The following is a 19,729-nucleotide window of genomic DNA, read 5'->3' on the forward strand; positions in this document are numbered from 1 at the left end:
CTTAAGCAGAAAACCATATACACTAGGCAGAAAAACATAGCAAAAGGAAATAGTTTTAAAACTATCATAAAGAGGCATTTTATCTTAAATTTCTAAGCATATCCTGTTCCTAAATGTTTTCGTTCTTTCTTTAATGTCAGCAGCAGCAGGGAAACATTATTGTTCCAATCAATACAACTTAATATTTTTATAGTCAAAGCTGTTCTCTTCTGGATGATGATGTGTAGTTAATTAAAATGTGGCAGCCTCTGTAATCTAGACTCAATTTAGCAGTGTATAAAGTTTGGTGAGTGTATGAGGTACAACTGATTGTTGATTTTCTTTAATTTTTTTTCTTTTAAGATCTGGATGAATGTCAGGACCCCAATAGTTGTATTGATGGCCAATGTGTTAATACAGAAGGCTCTTATAACTGCTTCTGTACCCATCCAATGGTCCTGGATGCTTCAGAAAAAAGATGTATACGACCAACTGAATCACATGGTATGTTTGGATGTGAGATGCAAGTCTCTGTCCAAATAAATGTCAAGGTTTTCCTTTTGACTGAACTGTGAGCTACTGGGAAATAGAAAAATTGACTCCTTGGGTATTTTGGAGTAATTAAAATGAGATGCTAAAAATAATAAGAGAGAAGGGGTGCCTGGGTGGCTTAGTCAGTTAAGCATCTGACTTCAGCTCAGGTCATAATCTCACAGTTGGTGAGTTCAAGCCCCTCATGGAGCTCTGCACTGACTGAGCAGAGCCTGCTTTGGATCCTCTGTCTCCCTCTTTCTCTGCCCCTCCCCTTCTCTCTCTCTCTCTGGCTCTCTCTTAAAAATAGATGAACAGTTTTTAAAAATGAGAGAGAATAAGAAGAAAAATAATAAGATGCATAACAGTATGTAGGAGATTCAGTACCCTACACATATTTAATCGACAAGAGAATATAGATCGGCTGAGCCGATGGCAGAGCTCTTCTGTGCCTGTTTGTCACATTTCACCCTCAAAAGCAACTGAGGAAGATGTGAGTTCAGGAAAAGATAATCAGGTTTGCTTGACTGGACTGAAGGACACAGAAGAGGCTGGGCCCAACACTCCATGGAATCCAACAAGGTGGTGGGGACCCCTGGCTTCCATTGATTGGAATCCCTCTCTGTCGCCAGTGAGATGATGCACCACTCCTAATTGGCTTAATTGATCTATCCATCATCCCTGTCAGTAACCACTTTGGATGAAGTCAATTGAAGGGAAGAAAGTTTGGAATTGAGTACTGTAGCATGAAGTGTCACCAGAGCTTTGGTGAATGAATTGAGTGAGAAAGCAAGAATCTGCAAAGTGTTACTTAGAAAGAAATGGTAGGAAATGACAGAAGGGTCAAGGTAAAAAAGGAAAGATTGGGAAATCAGAGATCAGTGTTTTAGGATTATGGACTATAGAAGGAAGAGCGTGCAGTGCTTTCTACAACGATGGGAAGCTGCAGACGGAGGGATTTAATTGGAACATGACGGGCAGGTTGAATTTCAGCTGATGGAATGACACCCTGTTAGAGATGACAGAGGTTTGATCCATGGAAAGACCAGGCTGGCTTCAGACTTTTACTTGGAAGTCAGTCTGAGAAATAGAGATGGAAACTTTGAGACTCGCTGGCTTCCACCGCTGTGTTTATGAAGTAGGAATAACAGTGCAATTGTCATGGAACCATGTTTTCCCTTTCAGAACAAATAGAAGAAACTGATGTCTACCAAGATCTGTGCTGGGAACATCTGAGTGATGAGTATGTGTGTAGCCGGCCTCTTGTTGGCAAGCAGACAACTTACACTGAATGCTGCTGTTTGTATGGAGAGGCCTGGGGTATGCAGTGTGCCCTCTGCCCCATGAAGGATTCAGGTGAGCCCTCACCCAGTTCCTTCTGCCGGAGGCCTTTGGGAACAGGTTCACCTCCCTCCTTTGGATCCTGACTGTTCTTTCACTTCTGTATCTTCATCTTCACTCCTGATTCCTTACTTTCATCAGAGGTGGGGATAGGGGTGTGTGTGTGTGTGTGTGTGTGTGTGTGTGTGTGTGTGTGTGTGTGTGTGTAAGAGCAGGGTTGCATAAACATATGGCTCCTGGTTTACCTCCAGTCTAGACCCTGCCATTAATTTTTGAAACCTTCGTTCCCTTCCCCAAAGAATGATAAATGACCCAAAGAAACATAATGCAACTTAGCAATTGGTGACATAGATCTTTAGAATTTCTATTTCCCGATACTTCCTTTTTCTCGACAGTCTTTCTCATTTCTGACAGTTTCTACTTAGAGCAAAAAGTATTAGAGGCTATAGAAAGTCTGTCCTGGTTTTTATGACAGCCTCTTTGTGAGAGAGACCAAAAAGGAGTTAGAACAATAGAGGAAGAGAGTAGAAAGGAATTGAAATGTATGCAAACAAATGTCCTTTCATTTCAAGTTTAGTTCCGAGGATAAACCTTTGCTCAAATGGAAAATGCAGCAGGCTAGGCTCCTGGTTTATCCCTTCTCCTTGTGTTGAGGGAAGACTGAAAGGTGCTGTGTCTGGGCTATTTGGTGACTCCTGGCCTGTGCACGGACTGCTTACTTCTTACCTCTGCCGCCACTTAACTGCTCTTGAAAGGAAAGCCCTTGAAAGTGTTGGGTATATCAATTTGTCTTTAGCTCTGAAATCGAGTTGTTAAAGCTAGAAAGACACCGTGTGGGCATAAAGTGAGGGAGTTTATAATGAACAAATTCTCAGAATGGGCAAGAGTAGAAAAAATCCTTGAAAAGAGGAAATGCATTGACTTTTAGTTCACGAGAATGCAACTTTTGAGCTGTTTTATAGCCTTTCAGATTGGCAATAACTTAAAACCAATGTAGCATAAAAAAGAAAATGATTTGAATATGCCTTAAAAGAGAAAAGACTCACAAAGGATAAAGAGCAAATACATAAAGAAATAGATGGTGATGATAGTAGCCTGGTAGGGAAAGAGGATGGGTTCTGGGGCCAGACAGGGTGGATCTGGAATCAAGAACTGCCCAATAACTTCACCCAGCACAGCTCGTTTGTACAACAGAGGTGTTTATGTCTATCCTGTTGGGTTGTGGAGGAAGGGGAGGATGTAGGTAGAACAGGGACACAGGGAGTGAATGCTAATGATTATTAGCATTACTATGGCCTCTGTCCCCAGAGGCAGATGCCACAAGGAGAGGAAAGCAAAATCCATAGGAAGGGAGTACACAGGGCCTTGAGACATGTTCTCACAGTGCTCTTATATATGTCAGATCTATTGTACTTAGCCAGTGGTTTTAATGGTTGATTTTTTTTTTCCCAAAAATAGACCCCTTCTAAAGAATTAATCAAAGGGGTTCTGTCCCTCTCCACCTACCCTATCACAATTGAACTCTGCTCCTCCTTAGAGATGTTCATTCTTAACAGTTGGGCTTTTTTTTTTTTTAATCATGCAAACCTTTTTCCTACACATTAATTGTTATATAGCTATATTTATATTATTGTCATATATTTACATTAAAGAGCTTATTTAAAACTGAACTCCGTATTGTCGATAAGACACGTTTCGTTTTTTGTTTCACTCTTCGGCATCTCTGAAATGGGAGGTATCTTATAATTGATGGCATTGAACAATGGCCACAAGCTACTTTTTTACATTTTAATAATGTCTGTTTTATCAGAATGTATTTTACAATATGGTATCTTGGAATAGAGGAAAGATGATAAATTTTTAAGTGGTTGCATAGACTGTTTTATGGATACACCTACTTTTATTTAGTCGCCAGCAGCACTGGACTTTGGGGTTGTTTGTCCCTCCCACTGCTTGCTTCTATCTTGACTTTCCTTCTACAAACAATGCTGCAAGTGAATTTTCATGTATGTATCTTATATACACCTGTGGGAGTGCCTTAGTACAGAAATTCCTACAAATGAAAATGCTGGGTTGGCAGGTATGTGCACTTTAAACTTACTATATTGCTCTGAAAATATTGTGCAAATTTGCACTCCCAGTGGCAGCATTTGAAATGCCTCCTTCCTCAGACCCTTCTACCATTGGATATTCTCAGTCTTTAAAATTGTTTTTATCAGATGGGTGAGAAGCATATTTACATGCATCTCCCTTATTCCTAGGGAATTTGAGTATCTCTTCTTTGTTTATAGGTGATGTGTATTTCTTGGTCAGTGAATTGTTTATCACCTCCTTCGCCCATGTTTTGTTGGACTTGGTGTCTTATTAATTTTTAGGAGCTTTGTATATATTCTGTTCACACCCCCAACATTTGGGTTATGGTGTATGCTTTTTGTTACAGAAACCCCTTTATAAAGGTTCTGCACATATTTTCATTTTATTCTGTCCCTGTTCTAATAGTATGATTTTAAGTATTTACTGCATATAAGTCTGACGGGCCAATGGCTTTGAAAGTCAAGTTTAATTGACATAGCTTTTGGAAGAATAGTCAAGTATGTTGCTGTTAGAAATGAATTTTAGAATATTGTATCAATTTTCTTTAGCTGAGACTTCATAACATTTTAAAATATAAATTTGAACAAACATGTGAACAAATACATACTATATGATATTTTTAGTAGAGCATGCGGTATCAGGAAAAATATGGTACCCATTGCCAAACTGAAAAAATAATTAGCATTGCTAATTATGATAGCACTATAAAATTACAATAGTTTGCATTGCAACAATCTTTTAGTTAACATATGCACAGTACTTAGGATAAAATCTCCAAAAAGAATCTCTAGCATATAGTCAACCAAATCTTCAAAATCAGTGGTTTTCCGTCTTTTGTTTTTTAAACAATGGTAGTTTGTCAACTGAATTGTTATTTTAACCTCTAATATAGAAATTCGTTAATCTCAAAGTTGCTGGGGGAACTGGTTGGGAGAATAACTACTTAGTCTCTGCAGGTATCTCTCAGGGACCCCAGGGTTCCGGAGGACACATATTGAAAACTACTGTTCTAAATGTTTTAGTCAGAGGATAGGAATAAGTTAGGCAGCTCAGAAGGAGTGTTTCTGTTATATCCCTAAAATTATGGGCCTAGAACTATACTGAGTTCAGAATAAATCCACAGAGAAGGTCCACAGCAAAGGTTTTCCAGAGGTCCTCTGACCAACTGCCATTGCCTTGATCAGCACCTGACATTCTAGTTCTACCCACACCAAACCATCTTCCATGGAGCATTTCTGCTGGAGTACAGTCACTGAGGGGAGCCAGAGCAGAGAGGTCAGCGTGTAGGCTCTGGAGGCAGGTTGCCTGAGTTTGAATACTGGTTTGACAACTTCCTATCTAGGCAACCTTGTTACATTGTCTCCTGGTGCCTCTGTTTCCTCACGTGAAAGTAATTTCACCTGCCTTACAGGGCTGTTTTAAGACTTGAATAAGTTAATACATGAACACCTAGAATAGTCTTTGACACATTTGGAAGATAGCAACAGCTATTGCTACTTACTGCTAAGTGACCCAGATCAAATGCATTTTCAAATGTAGCTGAAATCCAAGGATCTTATAAAGCATACAATTATCTAATAGCATCTGAGCATGAATTAAGGATAGACAAATGCAGAAGTAATTGTTCTCATATAAGCCTTGCTTTTCTAGACAACTGCTTTGTAAATATCAATGGGCATGTCAGTTCTCTGTACTCCCCAGATCTTATGAAAAAACAGATTCTGGTTTCTAAGTGCAGAAGGTGGGGCAGGATTCTGCATTCCTAGCAAGGATGCTACTGGTCCTCAGACCACACCAGCAAGGTTCTAAAGACACCTAAGAGCATCCACCTTGATTTTGTTAAACTCACTTTAATACTGTTAGAAACTTTTCAAAGAGGAAACAAAGAATGTGTGAATTTTAAAACATGTTTACTCATAATTTCTGTCCTTGAACCTTTTAAATATGCCATTTATGGATATCTTGATAGTTGAAAAGGACCACATTGTCTGTTGGTTAATATATGCCCTGGATGAATCCCAGCCTGTCGGGCACTGAACCTTCCAGTTTCCCTAGTTGCTCAGCGATGCTTTGGGGAACAATTAGTTACTGATGGAAACAGTGCTGGAGGAATTTGAGGAATAAATCGTAGCACTTGTCATCAGCTTTGAGCATTAAAGTGTAGTGTAAAGTAAAGCTTTGGCTCTGGAACAGGCTTTCACACTTCTGGTGCAATAGGTCATGGGCACTAATTCTTGCTAAGGCAGCAACTACATCTGAGAATACTGGTAGTTGGAGGAGGTAGGAGTGGCTTGTTCAGTCGTGTCTCCAAAGTTAGATGGCATCTTGTGGATTGATACCACATGCAGGGGATGGAAGTGGAGGGGACAGATTATATCAGGACAACTTGACACGAGGAGACCTGCATAGTTGTGCAATCCAGTACATTTCTGGGGCTGCTTAGGATCCCATGTTAATCCTCTGCTAACGTCATGGAGGCCAGACACCAGGCATTCGTAGAGGTTCCAGATGATTGAGGGAGGCCCTGCAACATGACATTGGACAATTTGCTGAAGCCATTGTGCACCGATAGCTTCCCCGTCCTCATCCTCTGGAGGCCTCGGCTCCCATATTCCTGTTCCGGCCTCCTCCTCCTCTTCTCGTTCCTGTGCTCTTGGCTGCTTCCAGCTTTTCAAAGGTTTGAGAGAGGGGGGCTGAACTGCTTTGGGAGGACCCTAGAATTTGAGCTCTTTATCATGTTATATCATTCCAGACTCTGGGAGAAAAAGGCGTTTGGAAAACCAAGTCAGGCAAGACAAGTCATTTTATCCGTGTCATAAACAAGACTTAGAGAAACTACAGCTTTAGAGCGAGATGGTAAGATCAGCAAAATGAGAGTTGGTGTCTCATCAGCTGTCCATCACAGTGTAGCACACTGGCGGGCATACTGACAGTATGTATTTGATGAATTAAGGGACTAAAGTAGGGCAGTTATTCTTGGTAAATAGAACTTAGTGATACCTTGCACTTAAGTAAAATGAATTTTTAATGTTTTTATTGCTACTCTTGAAAGCATAAGCTTCAATTTTCTGGAAAATGTGCCTATGAATTACAAGATATGTAGGATGCCGTTATCGCATGGAAATAAGAACCCATTAACCCACATGGGAAAGAAAAGTAGACACACTTGAATACTGGAATCTAAGATTCCCAGGGCTCCCAGTGTCTGTGGCTATCTTGTTCAAATAATTAGACTTCTGTTAAGTAAATTATTGGAATAATTAGACCTACTGTAAGTAAGTTGAACATAAAGACTTAAAGTCTTTATCTAAAACTTTGAAGGTAAGAGGAAATTCAACAGGACCCTTAGTGTGTTGGGAGAGTGCCACCTATTGGTGGTATGATGTACTGCACCACAGTGTTGGACCCTCTACAGTTACTCTTAATGAAAGTCAGGTGTACAAAGGTGAGAGTAGTTAAAACTCGAAGGAAACTAGTGCCACAAAAGAAATTGGCACTTGTTAAAAAAAAATTGTAAAACACTAATATTGATCAAAATTCAGAGGAATGGTCCTCTCAGTTTTGCTGAGAGAAGAGTTGGAAGATACAAATACATAGAAACAGTTGATGCAGAAATTATGATTCTGGGGATACGGATTATGCTTGTACTTGAGTGCCAAGGGGAAACTGTAATCATTACAGCTGAAGAAAAAATGAAATCAATTCTGTCATTAGAGAATTTGTTAACTGTTACATGCAAGATGCAATTAGGAAAAAGAACCATGTTTGAAATGCAATCTTAAATTATTTATAGTTTGCCTGTTTTCAGCTTTAGTTAAATTACTTACATATTCCTTCCTTCATTCCATTATTTACTTCACACCTGCTATGCACTGTCCAAAAATTTTGGAACAGATGTACAGGTTGTATTTACATGAAATGTAAATTTTGATTCTGCAAAACTAACATAGTATACAGTTATGTTACTAAATTAGAATTGTTTTTTTCCCTAATTGTTGCATCTAAAACATGCACGTGATACCCTTGATTCCCTTATTTAATAAGTGCACTATTTGTTGCAACAGCAAATGTTTTGATACTTCGCAATAGCTTATCTACCCCCAATATTTTCATATGGTTTTGCAAAAGTGACAGACTTCGGAATCTGTGTTCGAACAGTTGAGCTAGTGATTTCTTCCATATCCATGCACAGCTCTTACATGTTCCCAAATATCTCCATATAAGAAGTTTCATAATACCCTTGGAGGTGTGAAGGAAGACGGGGATTTGAGTCATGGACTGAACTTGAAAAAATATTGTAACTGGGCAGTGGTTGCAAAAGGCCTTTCAGCAGCCATGGTTTAAAGGCTTTTCCAAGAAATATGTTTCCAAAGAATGTTAATAATAACTTTGGAACATCCTACATGTGAGGCACAGTGAGTGGTCACTGCCTTCGGTTGAGGCAGTCCAGGGATCTTGTTCTGTTTCTGGCACTGCTTCTGTCGATTGCACTGGACAAGTTACTTCAGTTTCCTTTATCCAAAGTTGAGAACTCTTGTGAGGTTAGGGTAATTAATACTCTCTGAGTACAAAAGCATTTATCATTTTGATCATAGATCCTGAATATTATGATTAAAGGAAGTGCAGCTGTTAATAAATTATAGTGGAGCATTAAAATCACACTGGAAAGATATAAAAGGCCTCCTAGATTGTCTGGCTACCATGCCTGTACACGTAATGTATACCGTGTATATGTAGAGTGGTAAGTGGTCCAGTGCTTTGGGACGTAATTCTTCGTATCCATGGAACTAAATTGAATTGGATACTGTACGGAATGGCAAGTAAGCCATTTATGTGGTTTCTTATCAAACGGATTGGTTTACTTAGAAAGCTTCCTCTTACTCCCTCCAAAAAGGAGTGAAAATACTTTTGTTACTATAAAAGGACAACTGGAAAATAAAATTTAGTAGTGAATTATGCACATGCAGCTTTGTGATTTAGTCCTTACGTTAGTCTCCTCGCTTGTAAGATGGCAGTTAGCAACAATAGGTCATTTGAGGGTTAAATGTGATAAATGCGTGTGAGATGCTTGGATTACAGTACATGCTTTGTAGGTGTTAGCAAATCAAATCCTGCTCCAGGAAATGAGTTGAGCTAATGATTATTCCATGGTAGAAGTCTTTTTTGAAAGGAGGCGTGAGTTAAAGACAATGAAGAATTGGAAGAGTGTTTAGGGACTAACGCAGAGTCAGACAGCTCTGCAGGACCCCGAGTGAAGCTGCCTCTTCTGTGCCCCTCCGGACTCCAGAGCCACAAGTGTCCGCTAAGGGGGGCTTTATGGCTGGAAAGGACCATTTAATGTTGGCTTTTAAATGAACATTCGGTGTATTCAATTTATCAATTTTTTAAATAGAAAAAGCAAAATAATATATTTTATGTTTATAAAGAGTATAATTTATGAATTTTCAAAGAGAGATTTTCCTAAGAATTTAAGTCCAACTTACACATTTTGTCATTCTACTTATAAGTCCAATATTTTTTATATAAAATAAGATTGATTTGTATTTTGTGATGAATGTTTAAATATAGCAAGGAACAGATAAAATTTTCCTTGAGAGTGACTTCTGTATCAAAACTATATTAATTAAATCTCTGAACACTTTGGTCTCCATTTATAAATTTTATGGGGCATCTGGGTGGCTCAATCGTTAAGCATATGACTTTGGCACAGGTCGTGATCTCACAATTTGTGACTTCAGTCCCCACATCAGGTGAGCTGGAGTCCTACTTTTCTCTCTCTCTCTCTCCCTCTCTCCCCCTCTCTCCCCCCCTCTCCCCCTCTCTCCCCCTCTCTCCCTCCCTCTTCTCTCTCTCTCCCCCTCCCTCTTCTCTCTCCCTCCCTCCCTCTTCTCTCTCTCTCCCTCCCTCTTCTCTCTCTCTCCCTCCCTCTTCTCTCTCTCTCCCTCCCTCTTCTCTCTCTCTCCCTCCCTCTTCTCTCTCTCTCCCTCCTTTCTCTCTCTCTCTGCCCCTTGTGGGATTCTCTCTCTCCTCTCTCTGTATCTCGCTGTCTCTCTCTGCTACTTTCTCACTTGTGCCCTTTCTCGCTCTCAAAAAAAATATTAATTTTATGTATTTTCTCTCCAGCACTCTATATACTCGAAAGGGCAGCCCACAGTCCTAATAAGTATTTTCTTCTTCTTTTTTTTAAAGTTTATTTATTTATTTTGAGAGAGAGAGGGCATGCATGCACATGCCTGTGTCAGGGGAAGGAGAGAATCCCAAGCAGGCACCATACTCAATGCAGAGCCCAACACGGGGCTCGATCTCACAAACCATGAGATCACAACCTGAGCTGAAATCAAAGAGTTGATCACTTAACCGACTGAGCCATCCAGGCGCCTCAGCATTTTCTTCTTAAGCGCTTAAGCAGCTCTTCTAAATCTTAATAAATCAGACTTAAGATGCAGCAAATTGAATTTTTAATAAATTCAAATACTGTTTACCAACCTGATCAAATACTGTTTACCAACCTGAATCAATACTCATTCAACACAAATCCTAATCGAAAGTCTGCTTTATTTCAAAGTAAAATCCCAAGGTCTGTCTGTCCAATTCCCTGTGATATGGTTCTTACAAACATAAACATATGAAATAACAAAAACCTCATTTAAAACCTTATAGTAAAGTTACTATTCTAGACTTAATATACATCATTAATAGCAGAGTTTCCATCTCAGGCCAGCTGAGGTCACTGGGTGGAAAAATTCACGACTGTGATGGTGAGTTATTGGAGAATGAAGACCAGGGATGTGTGTGCTCAAGTGTGAGTCTGAACATCCGTGCATGAGATGATGGGCACGTCCCGTCACTCCCATGTCAGCAGGGGACCACAAGTGCTTCTCATGTTATTACTTTTATTTGAAAAAAATTTTTAAATGTCTGTTTATTTTTGAGAGACAGAGTGCGAGTGGGGGGGGGGGGGCGGTGGGCAGAAAGAGAGGGAGACACAGAATTTGAACCAGGCTCCAGACCCTAAGCTGTCAGCACAGAGCCCACCATGGGCTCGAACCCACGAGTTGTGAGATCATGATCTGAGCCGAAGTTGGATGCTTAACCGACTGAGCCGCCTAGGTCACCCTCGTGTTATGACTTTTATAATCAGTATCTTCCATTATAGGGACTCAAGGGAGTAACAGGGCAGATAAAATTAATATATAAAAGCTTTTCTGGGTCTCCTGGGTGGCTCAGTCGGTTGAGCGTCCAGCATTGGCTCAGGTCATGATCTCACGGTTTGTGAGTTCGAGCCCCACGTCGGGCTTTGTGCTGACAGCTGGATCCTGCTTCAGATTCTGTGTCTCCCTCTCTGTCTGCCCCTTTCCCACTCCAACTCGTCTCTCTCTCTCTCTCTCAAAAATAAAGAAACATTAAAAAAAAATGTTAAAGCTTTTCTCCAAGTACACATGACTCCCCTTAAGAATCAGATACCGTCTCCCCAAAGGGATGTGCTCACCCCATCAGGATTCCCTACCACCCTGATGGCTTGAACCAATGATAAACTTCCCTTGTGCCTGTAAGGCAGGCTGGAGTGTTAGGGTTCTTTAGAAAAACTGACCCAGTAAAAGAGAGAGCGATTTATTGACTGATTCATTCATTATAAGGAATTGGTTCACATAATTACAGCACCTGATAAATGCAAAATCTGCAGGGTGGGCTGATGACATGCAAGGTTTGAGGGGAGCCAAGGCTCCAGGTCAGAGGCCTTTAGGCAGGAAGAGCTGATGTTGCAGAAGCCGGAAGACAGTGGACAGTGGGATGGAGAATTTTCTCTCAGAGGAAAGTCGTGCTCTGTTCTCTTCAGTGATCCAGTGAATCAGTAATTCAGGAGTGAGTGAGGCCCACATTATGGAGGGCAATTTGCTTTAACTCAGGTTCACCAATTTGAATGTTACCCTCATCCAGAACACCCTCATAGAAACACTCAGGGTTTGACCAACTATATCAGGGCACCCCATGGCCTAGCCAGGTTGGCGCACGAAATTATCTATCACAAGTGAGATTGTGAAAAAGTTAAATATTTGCAGTTTGTGGGCCATCTGCACTGTAAGGAAGGACATTGGTTTTCATTTCTTTCTCCTCCCCTGGCACATGCTAGAGAAGGGCAGGGAGGAGGTAGGATATTTAACACTTAGCCAGGGCCCCCAGCTGGACAGGGCTATGACAGCAGGTCAGGGCCTTTTTAACCAAGCTGTGCAAAAGATACAGGACTTGAGAGAGGGAATAAGCAGGCAGGGATGAGTGACAGAGAAGCCTGCTACAAATAGCAATGCATCAGAGGAAGAATACTAGAAATGAAGCTTTCTAGAATGTGCTTTTTAATTAAAAAAATTTTTTTAACGTTTTTTATTTATTTTTGAGAGAGACAGAAACAGAGCCTGAGTGGGTGAGGGGCAGAGAGAGAGGGAGACACAGAATCTGAAACAGGCTCCAAGCTCTGAGCGGTCAGCACAGAGCCCGACACGGGGCTCGAACTCACAGACCGTGAGATCGTGACCTGAACCAAAGCTGGACGCTTAACTGACTGAGCCACCCAGGCGCCCCCCTGGAATGTGAGTTTGTTTTTTTTTTAATTTTTTTTTCAACGTTTTTTATTTATTTTTGGGACAGAGAGAGACAGAGCATGAATGGGGGAGGGGCAGAAAGAGAGGGAGACACAGAATCGGAAACAGGCTCCAGGCTCCGAGCCATCAGCCCAGAGCCTGACGCGGGGCTCGAACTCAACGGACCGCGAGATCGTGACCTGGCTGAAGCCGGACGCTTAACCGACTGCGCCACCCAGGCGCCCCCTGGAATGTGAGTTTTTTTTTTTTTTTTTTTCAACATTTATTTATTTTTGGACAGAGAGAGACAGAGCATGAACAGGGGAGGGGCAGAGAGAGAGGGAGACACAGAATCGGAAACAGGCTCCAGGCTCTGAGCCATCAGCCCAGAGCCTGACGCGGGGCTCGAACTCCCGGACCGTGAGATCGTGACCTGGCTGAAGTCGGACGCTTAACCGACTGCGCCACCCAGGTGCCCCTGGAATGTGAGTTTTTAAAACAACCTTGTCAGGGCTCCTGGATGGCTCAGTGGGTTAAGTGTCCGCCTCTTGATTTCTGCTCAGGTCATGATCTCATGGCTCGTGAGACTGAGATTCTTTCAAGCTTGAGATTCTCTTTCTCCCTCTCTCTCAAACCCTCCCCTGCTCGTACTCTCTCTCTCTCAAAGTGAAAAGATAAACTTTCAAAACAGCAACTTTGCCTTTGGCAGGTGCATTAGACAACAAGCGAGCCCCAGGCAAGTCAGGCACCTTCAGGTTAGGATCATATTTTGTAGTCGCTGATTTAAAACATTTTACAAAAGAAACCTGGTTTGCTTTCAGAGTAAGGACAGTTAAAAGGAGGGGGAAAACCCAACCCCAGGATAGGGGAGAACTCCATTTCCTGCTACATTGCCAGAGACAGCACTCTGGAGGCATGTCCCGGAACAAGCTGCAGTTCCCAAACCCACTTCCCTGGGGTCACAGCCAGTGAGGGTTTGGAACACCAGCTGCAGAGACATTGCTGTACTGCAAACCAGAGTATTAACTACACCGAGAACTGGTGGAAGCCATGGTCTCCAGGTCTCCAGAACAATTAGAGAACAGTTAAACGCGAGCACGGTTTGAGGATGAGATTGCCAGTTGGTGTCCTGAGCACTTCTGAAACTTTAGTTTGTGAATGGCTTGGACTTCAGGGAGTCACTTGTACTCAGTGCTTATTTCTCCTAAAAGCTGTACTGTATTGAGGTGCTAAGAAAGGATTTGGCCACATTCTTTTTTTTTTTTTTTTTTTTATGTTTTATTTTTGAGAGACAGATTACAAGCAGGAGAGGGGCAGAGAAAGAGAGGGATCCATAGAATCAGAAGCAGGCTCCAGGCTCTGAGCTGTCAGCACAGAGCCTGACGCGGGACTCGAACCCACAGACCGTGAGATCATGACCTGAGCTGAAGTCAGACACTTATCCAACTGAGCCACCCAGGTGCCCCAAGGATTTGGCCACATTCTTACATAACCTATGCTGAATGGAGAGTAAATTTCATTGACTAAAGTCGCACTGATGTCCTCTTAGACGCTTTCTCATTTAGAACCTAAGTAGAGAAATTAAAACGTATGTGTAAAATGAACAATCTGATGACAAAGAACAACACTTTTATTTTTAATTAACAAGTGACCTAATTCATCTCAAAAATAAGATTGTTTTAGCAGTTGACACGTTCTCCCTTGAAATCAGAGCTTACGCATAGACGTTCACTTTCTAGAAGCACCTTTCCAGTGATTTTACTAGGTGATTTGCTCTTTAGTGGACATTTTATTTTCACATATTGTACATAAACTTTGCTGCTGTTAGGATTTTTTTTTTCCCTCTTCGGTGACGAGAACAATTGAAATGCACTCTGAGAAGAATGAACTGTGGTGAGTGGGACTGTGAGAAAAATCACTGCCCGTAATTGTTTAAAGCCCCGTTGTATGTTTGAGGTTATGAATTCAAATAATACTGTGCTTATTCTGACCTTTTCTTAATTAAGCTTATGAGACAGCTGTGGCTAGAACAGAGCTGCTGGCTCCCGTGCCTTTTAAATGCTGACCTCATGGCCAGAGCAGGCAAGCTTGGCAAAATTTAGAGGAAGCTTATCTACTCTCCCTTCATGCAGCACACAGATTGTGCCTCTGATGAATGGGAGAAAAACATCTAGAAAGTGCTTAGAAAGCTACCACGTTCTTGTCTTTGTGTTGACACAAATCGGCAGGGAGCAGAAGCTGGGGATGCCATTGTTTTTGCTCCCTATCCATAGCTAGTATCCTAAGAAAGATTCACTCACTGGGGGGGATTAGGACACAGCATGCCTTCTTTATGCTTCCTTCTGAGATTCAAGTCTCCATGGCAAGCAGAGCTATTGTGAACAGTTGTGCTGGTTGTACACTGCTCAACCCAAGAAGATACCATTTACATGGTAATCTGTGAGCACCTACAAAGTATAGCTGAAGAAATCACTTCCCGGAGGAAGTGGTACCAAGACTATATCTGATTCTGAATAGATCCAGAGGGGAAAGTAAAAAAAGTCATTTCAGATTAAGATAAATAGCATTGTATGGGAAAACCATAAAACTGAATTAGGGATCTTAAAATAGTTCAGTGTTCCTTTGTAGTGTCTTATTTCCTATAATTGAGTGGAATAATAATATTGACTGTGTTTAGTGTTCATTTAGTATTCTACTTATTACCTAGAACCTGGTCTTCAAGTAATAATGGATTCAGCTGTATGTTTATCTCATAACCTTGAGATCTATACTTCAGAATATTAATCAAGAGTTTTTAACAAATGTTAATATAGCTTTCTTTGCTTCTAAACTTAAATAAACAAGGTCAAAATAATATACACTAAAACCCAATTATATTTACCCTTACATTTTAATAATTTGTTTTAGTAAATGTTACGGTTTGAGAGTCAATCCTGGCTTGCCTTTAGAACTTCTCTAGACCTCCATTTCTTCAGCAGAAAAGTGAATGAGAGACTGACCTCACGGATATAAGACAGACTGCTTACAATGTGTTAAATTCCATGATTGCCCATCATTCTGAAACCACCCAGGTGAGCTCAGTAGCAGCACCTAGTGGTGATTACCTCCTATTCCCAACCACAAAGTTCCATGACAAATTGTCTTCTCTAGATCCTTCAGCCTAATAGTAAAACTTGTCTTCAGAATCATAAAATATGTAAGCTAGAAAGGATCTCAGAGATCAACTACTCTAGTTTCCTCATTCTATCAGTTAAACATAGAAAGGTTACATGAACTCTAGACTTAACATGGAAACATTTTTTTCTCCTGTATTATTTTTGTTTCTCTTTTGACTTTTTTTTTGAAGTGACATTTAAATAACATAAAATTAAGCATTTTCAAGTGAACACTTCAGTGGCCTCAGTACATCCACCATGTTGTACAATCTCCCCCTTAAGGATGTACTTAGTTCCTGTTTTAAAATAATACTTACTTGGTTAATGCAAAAATAAAGACAGAAACCAGTGTATTCCTGATATATAATAGTAACCTGCTTTTTCTAATTGTTGACTTCTCGGATCATCACTTTAGGGTGATATTTAGAGAACAGGAAAGAAGAAAATAAATTGATATATCTGCCCTTGCAGTTAGAAAATGATAGTGTAGAAGGGTTTAGAAAAACTAACACGCTGAACTTTCCTCTTGTTTGCCTGTTTATTGTATTGTTCACTCGTCTCTCTTATCAAACACTAGAGGTTACCTCCTTCCCAATTTCCCCAGAGATTGCCTGAATGTAAGACTTAACGACGTATTTCCAAAGCTCTGGGTATTTAGAAATGGAGAAACCTTTTTCACGCAATCCTTAATAAGAAGTTCGTAAGTTATCAATCATTATTTTAGGGTTTTCGTGTGTGGCATGATTTAATGGCATTACAAGTGCATAAATTTTGAATCCAGGTTTTAGAAGGCAAAGGGAACCTCCAGTTTTTGGCATTCATACCCAACAAATCTGTCTCTCCAGTAGAGTCTGGCTAAATAAACAGCAATCTGTTGGAAACGTAGTGAGTGACTGGGTTTGGAAGGGCAGTGTTAGGTGACTGCTGGGGTGGGAGAGCTCAGTTGGTCTGTGGCCCATGAGTTTCCTTAGAGCATTAACATTTACAGGAGTCCTGCAGAACATAAACCTTGCCAAGACTTTAGACTTCATTACTTCCCTGTCCTCGACAAGTACAATTTAATTGAACATTAAGCAATTTGATCTCTTTCACCTAATAAATCGAGCAAATTCAATAAACATAAATCCTGCTAATGATAGAGCTGACCCTGGTGGGGCTGAGCTCATCAGCATTCATGGTTATTGCTCTCCCTGGAATTTGAGTCACAAATGCTTATTGCTGAACTAAGTACTTACCTGGTGCTTAAGGTCTAGGGAATGGATTTCATAATTTTCTTTGTGGGGTTTCTGAAGGGCAGCTGTGGAATCGAACATGGTTTTGCAGATAGACTAAGTCAGGTTTGAATCTCTCACCTAAACTAGGACAAGTTACACTATAAGTCAGAAACAAAAGGAGCTAATTACAATTATTTCAGAGGATGCTCGGAGATTTCAAGGAAAAAAAAATGTACGCAAAAGCGCGCAGCACCTGACATGAGGGAACTTCGAAGTACATGTTCACTAACTTCCTTTTTTCCCCCCCTCTTCTTCGGCAGAGATCTACAGTAGCCAGTGTTTACATGGTACTGTGTTTCCCTAAAGCTTTCTTATCCATTATATATGCCCATGACTCTGAGTTAATCCCCTCCTCCTCTTCACCTTATTGGCCTCCACAGATGCCACCTCCAAGGTGAAGCCTTCCCCAGCTCTTCCTGGTGACCTTCTCTGTGGTCCCGATAAACTACTGTACATCTCACAGTGTATGTACCTTTGTCATAGAGTCATTATAACCTTCCTCTCTCCCCACTCCCACCCTCCCCATAATATTCTCTGTGTCTGGTTGAATGAATGAGTCAGTCCCTGAATAAAACATTGACTTGCCTTTAATATCACAAAGACAGGTACCCTAATCCTGTTGAGGATGAAACTCAAAAAAATACGTCCAGTCCAAGCAACTAGAAAGTAGAGAAACAACACTAGGACCCGAGGCCTTTGACTCTGAGTCCATTTTCTTTTTAGTATACCCTGTTCCCTCTCACAGCGCAGCAAGTTTTAATATCTAGGAAGCAGGCTACTGTCTGTTCATCGGACACTGTAGGTAAACATTTTTTTCTGAAAAGAGCATAAGTAGAGAGGCACTCAAACAGGTGGCCGACCCACAGGGTGTGGACTGCCAGTGGCATGCTGTCTTTCAGGTTCCTTTATCATCAGTGCTAGATGGTATTTTCTGTAAATGGTTCCCATTTTTCTAATCTCCTAGCTTTTCCCACTTTCAGTCAAAGACAAATGCCCATTGTCCTGCTGGCTCCACAAGCACCAGGATAAATCCTAATTCCATTCTCCCTGTCCTCTTCCTTCATTTCCTGGCTGTGTGTCTGTGTTTTCCAAACACCATCATCAATCAATAAGACGTGTGGAAGTCTGTAAGAAAAACACCTGGTCTCGACATTGGAGCAAAACATGACCCATTTTTCTTAATGCATAAGAATCGGTCCTTGTTTCTCCTGTATTTGAAAATAATGCACTTCAAACGTTGGAACCCTGAGTTTTTAGCCTTGATGTGTGGAGAATGAAATGCAGTCTCGTCTTCATTTCTAAAAGCAGCTGAATTTAATCTGCCTCAGTCAGAACTAAAACTTCACCTCCCATTGTCCTCACATGCCAGAGTGGCATGGTGACATGTGACTGTCCAGACCAGCCCTGCAGATGTGTCTGTCATCAGGAAGGGAGATTTCCTGCCAGGATATAATGCTGTGCTTCCCATTGCTGCTGACAGCAGAGGCCCCAGACCCAGTGGCTCCAGGGGGTAATTTTTAAACTTTTTTTTTTTTCAATTTAAAATTAAAATCAAAGCAGCACCATCTGTCGTAAGAATCTGCCATGCCAGGGAAAGGACTGTGATCAATGGCCTGGATCTTGTTGAGACTACTTAGTGACGGTGTCCCACACCGTCTTTTCATAGCTTTGATCAAGAGCTTAGCATTTGTCGTTGGGGAGGTGAAGAATGCATAAGGGGGGGAGGCTTTGAGGTGTGAATATTTCCATTTCCTGTTCATTTCACATTCATATTTGGCCGGATCCTGGATGAACACATTGTAAATCGTGGCTCATACATGGTATTTGCCTCCCAGAGCACAAGCTCTGGTGAGCAAAACTATTCCTTTGTATCGGTCCCCAGACAGCTAGGCGATTAATAGTTGTTGATGTGCCTAAGGGTGTTGTGGAGAAGGAAAAAGACCCTAGGGAGAGTATGTGTCCATCCCTGCATGTTGAGCTAGGTGAAACGGAGAACCAGTAGAGGCTCGTGCGCTCTCGTGGGAAGTGGGTTCCGTACTCTCTGCTGACCATGATTCACTGTGTCCCCCAGCTGGAGTGTAACCATGCCACGGGACTAGCTGATCACCAAGGCTAGAATGGGCTCTGGTTGTAGCTTGGGGTGCACAGAAGCCCAGCACGTTCTAGAAATAGACACGTGCCCAGGTCCTGAGGAGGATGCCTTGCCAAAGACTCAGAAAATTCTGTGATATTCCAGTTGCTCCCCTGGAAGATGATGAGAAACCTGTCTACGTGAGATATCTCTGAAGGATTCAGGCATACAGTAAGAATTGTTGGACATCACTGTGCCTTCTACTCTGAGTTCTGTTGGTCTGGTGTCAACAATATGCTATTGCTCTCATTGCCTGACCAAATAATTGTATCTGTCAAGGCAGTAAATGATTTTGTCCCCAGTTGTTTGAGACAAAGTCCACGAAGACCTCTTTCTCTGTTTACTGAGCAAGAGTTTCTCTCCATGTATTAAAAAAAATTTTTTTTATGTTTATTCTTGTGAGAGAGAGACAGAGCATGAATGGGGGAGGGGCAGAGAGAGAGGGAGACACGGAACTTGAAGTGGGTTCCAGACTCTGAGGTGTCAGCGCAGAGCCTGACGCAGGGCTTGAACTCACCAACTGTGAGATCATGACCTGAGCCAAAGTCACCTTAACCAAATAATCTTGAAACAATATTTAAAACATCTAGAGAGTGACCTTCATTGGTCTTAATGTACTGCACACTTCTTTGCCTGCTGACAACTACC

The 19,729-nt window shown here is 41.4% G+C and overlaps 1 protein-coding gene across 8 annotated transcripts in view; it reads left to right on the forward strand.

The window, feature by feature from the left end:
* LTBP1 (latent transforming growth factor beta binding protein 1) overlaps nt 1-19,729 on the forward strand; it is a 403,312-nt gene that overhangs the window by 374,600 nt on the left and 8,983 nt on the right. For all 8 annotated transcript variants that reach the window (XM_086700338.1, XM_086700340.1, XM_086700343.1 and 5 more), the window contains 2 exons: nt 343-483; nt 1,696-1,866. In XM_086700338.1, coding sequence (XP_086556464.1) covers nt 343-483; nt 1,696-1,866 — 312 coding nt within the window. The remainder of the gene's footprint in view (nt 1-342; nt 484-1,695; nt 1,867-19,729) is intronic.

The sequence above is a fragment of the Puma concolor genome, chromosome A3 (assembly GCF_028749965.1).
Source record: "Puma concolor isolate L17-30 chromosome A3, mPumCon1.1.hap2, whole genome shotgun sequence".
In the NCBI taxonomy this organism is placed as follows: Eukaryota; Metazoa; Chordata; class Mammalia; order Carnivora; family Felidae; genus Puma; species Puma concolor.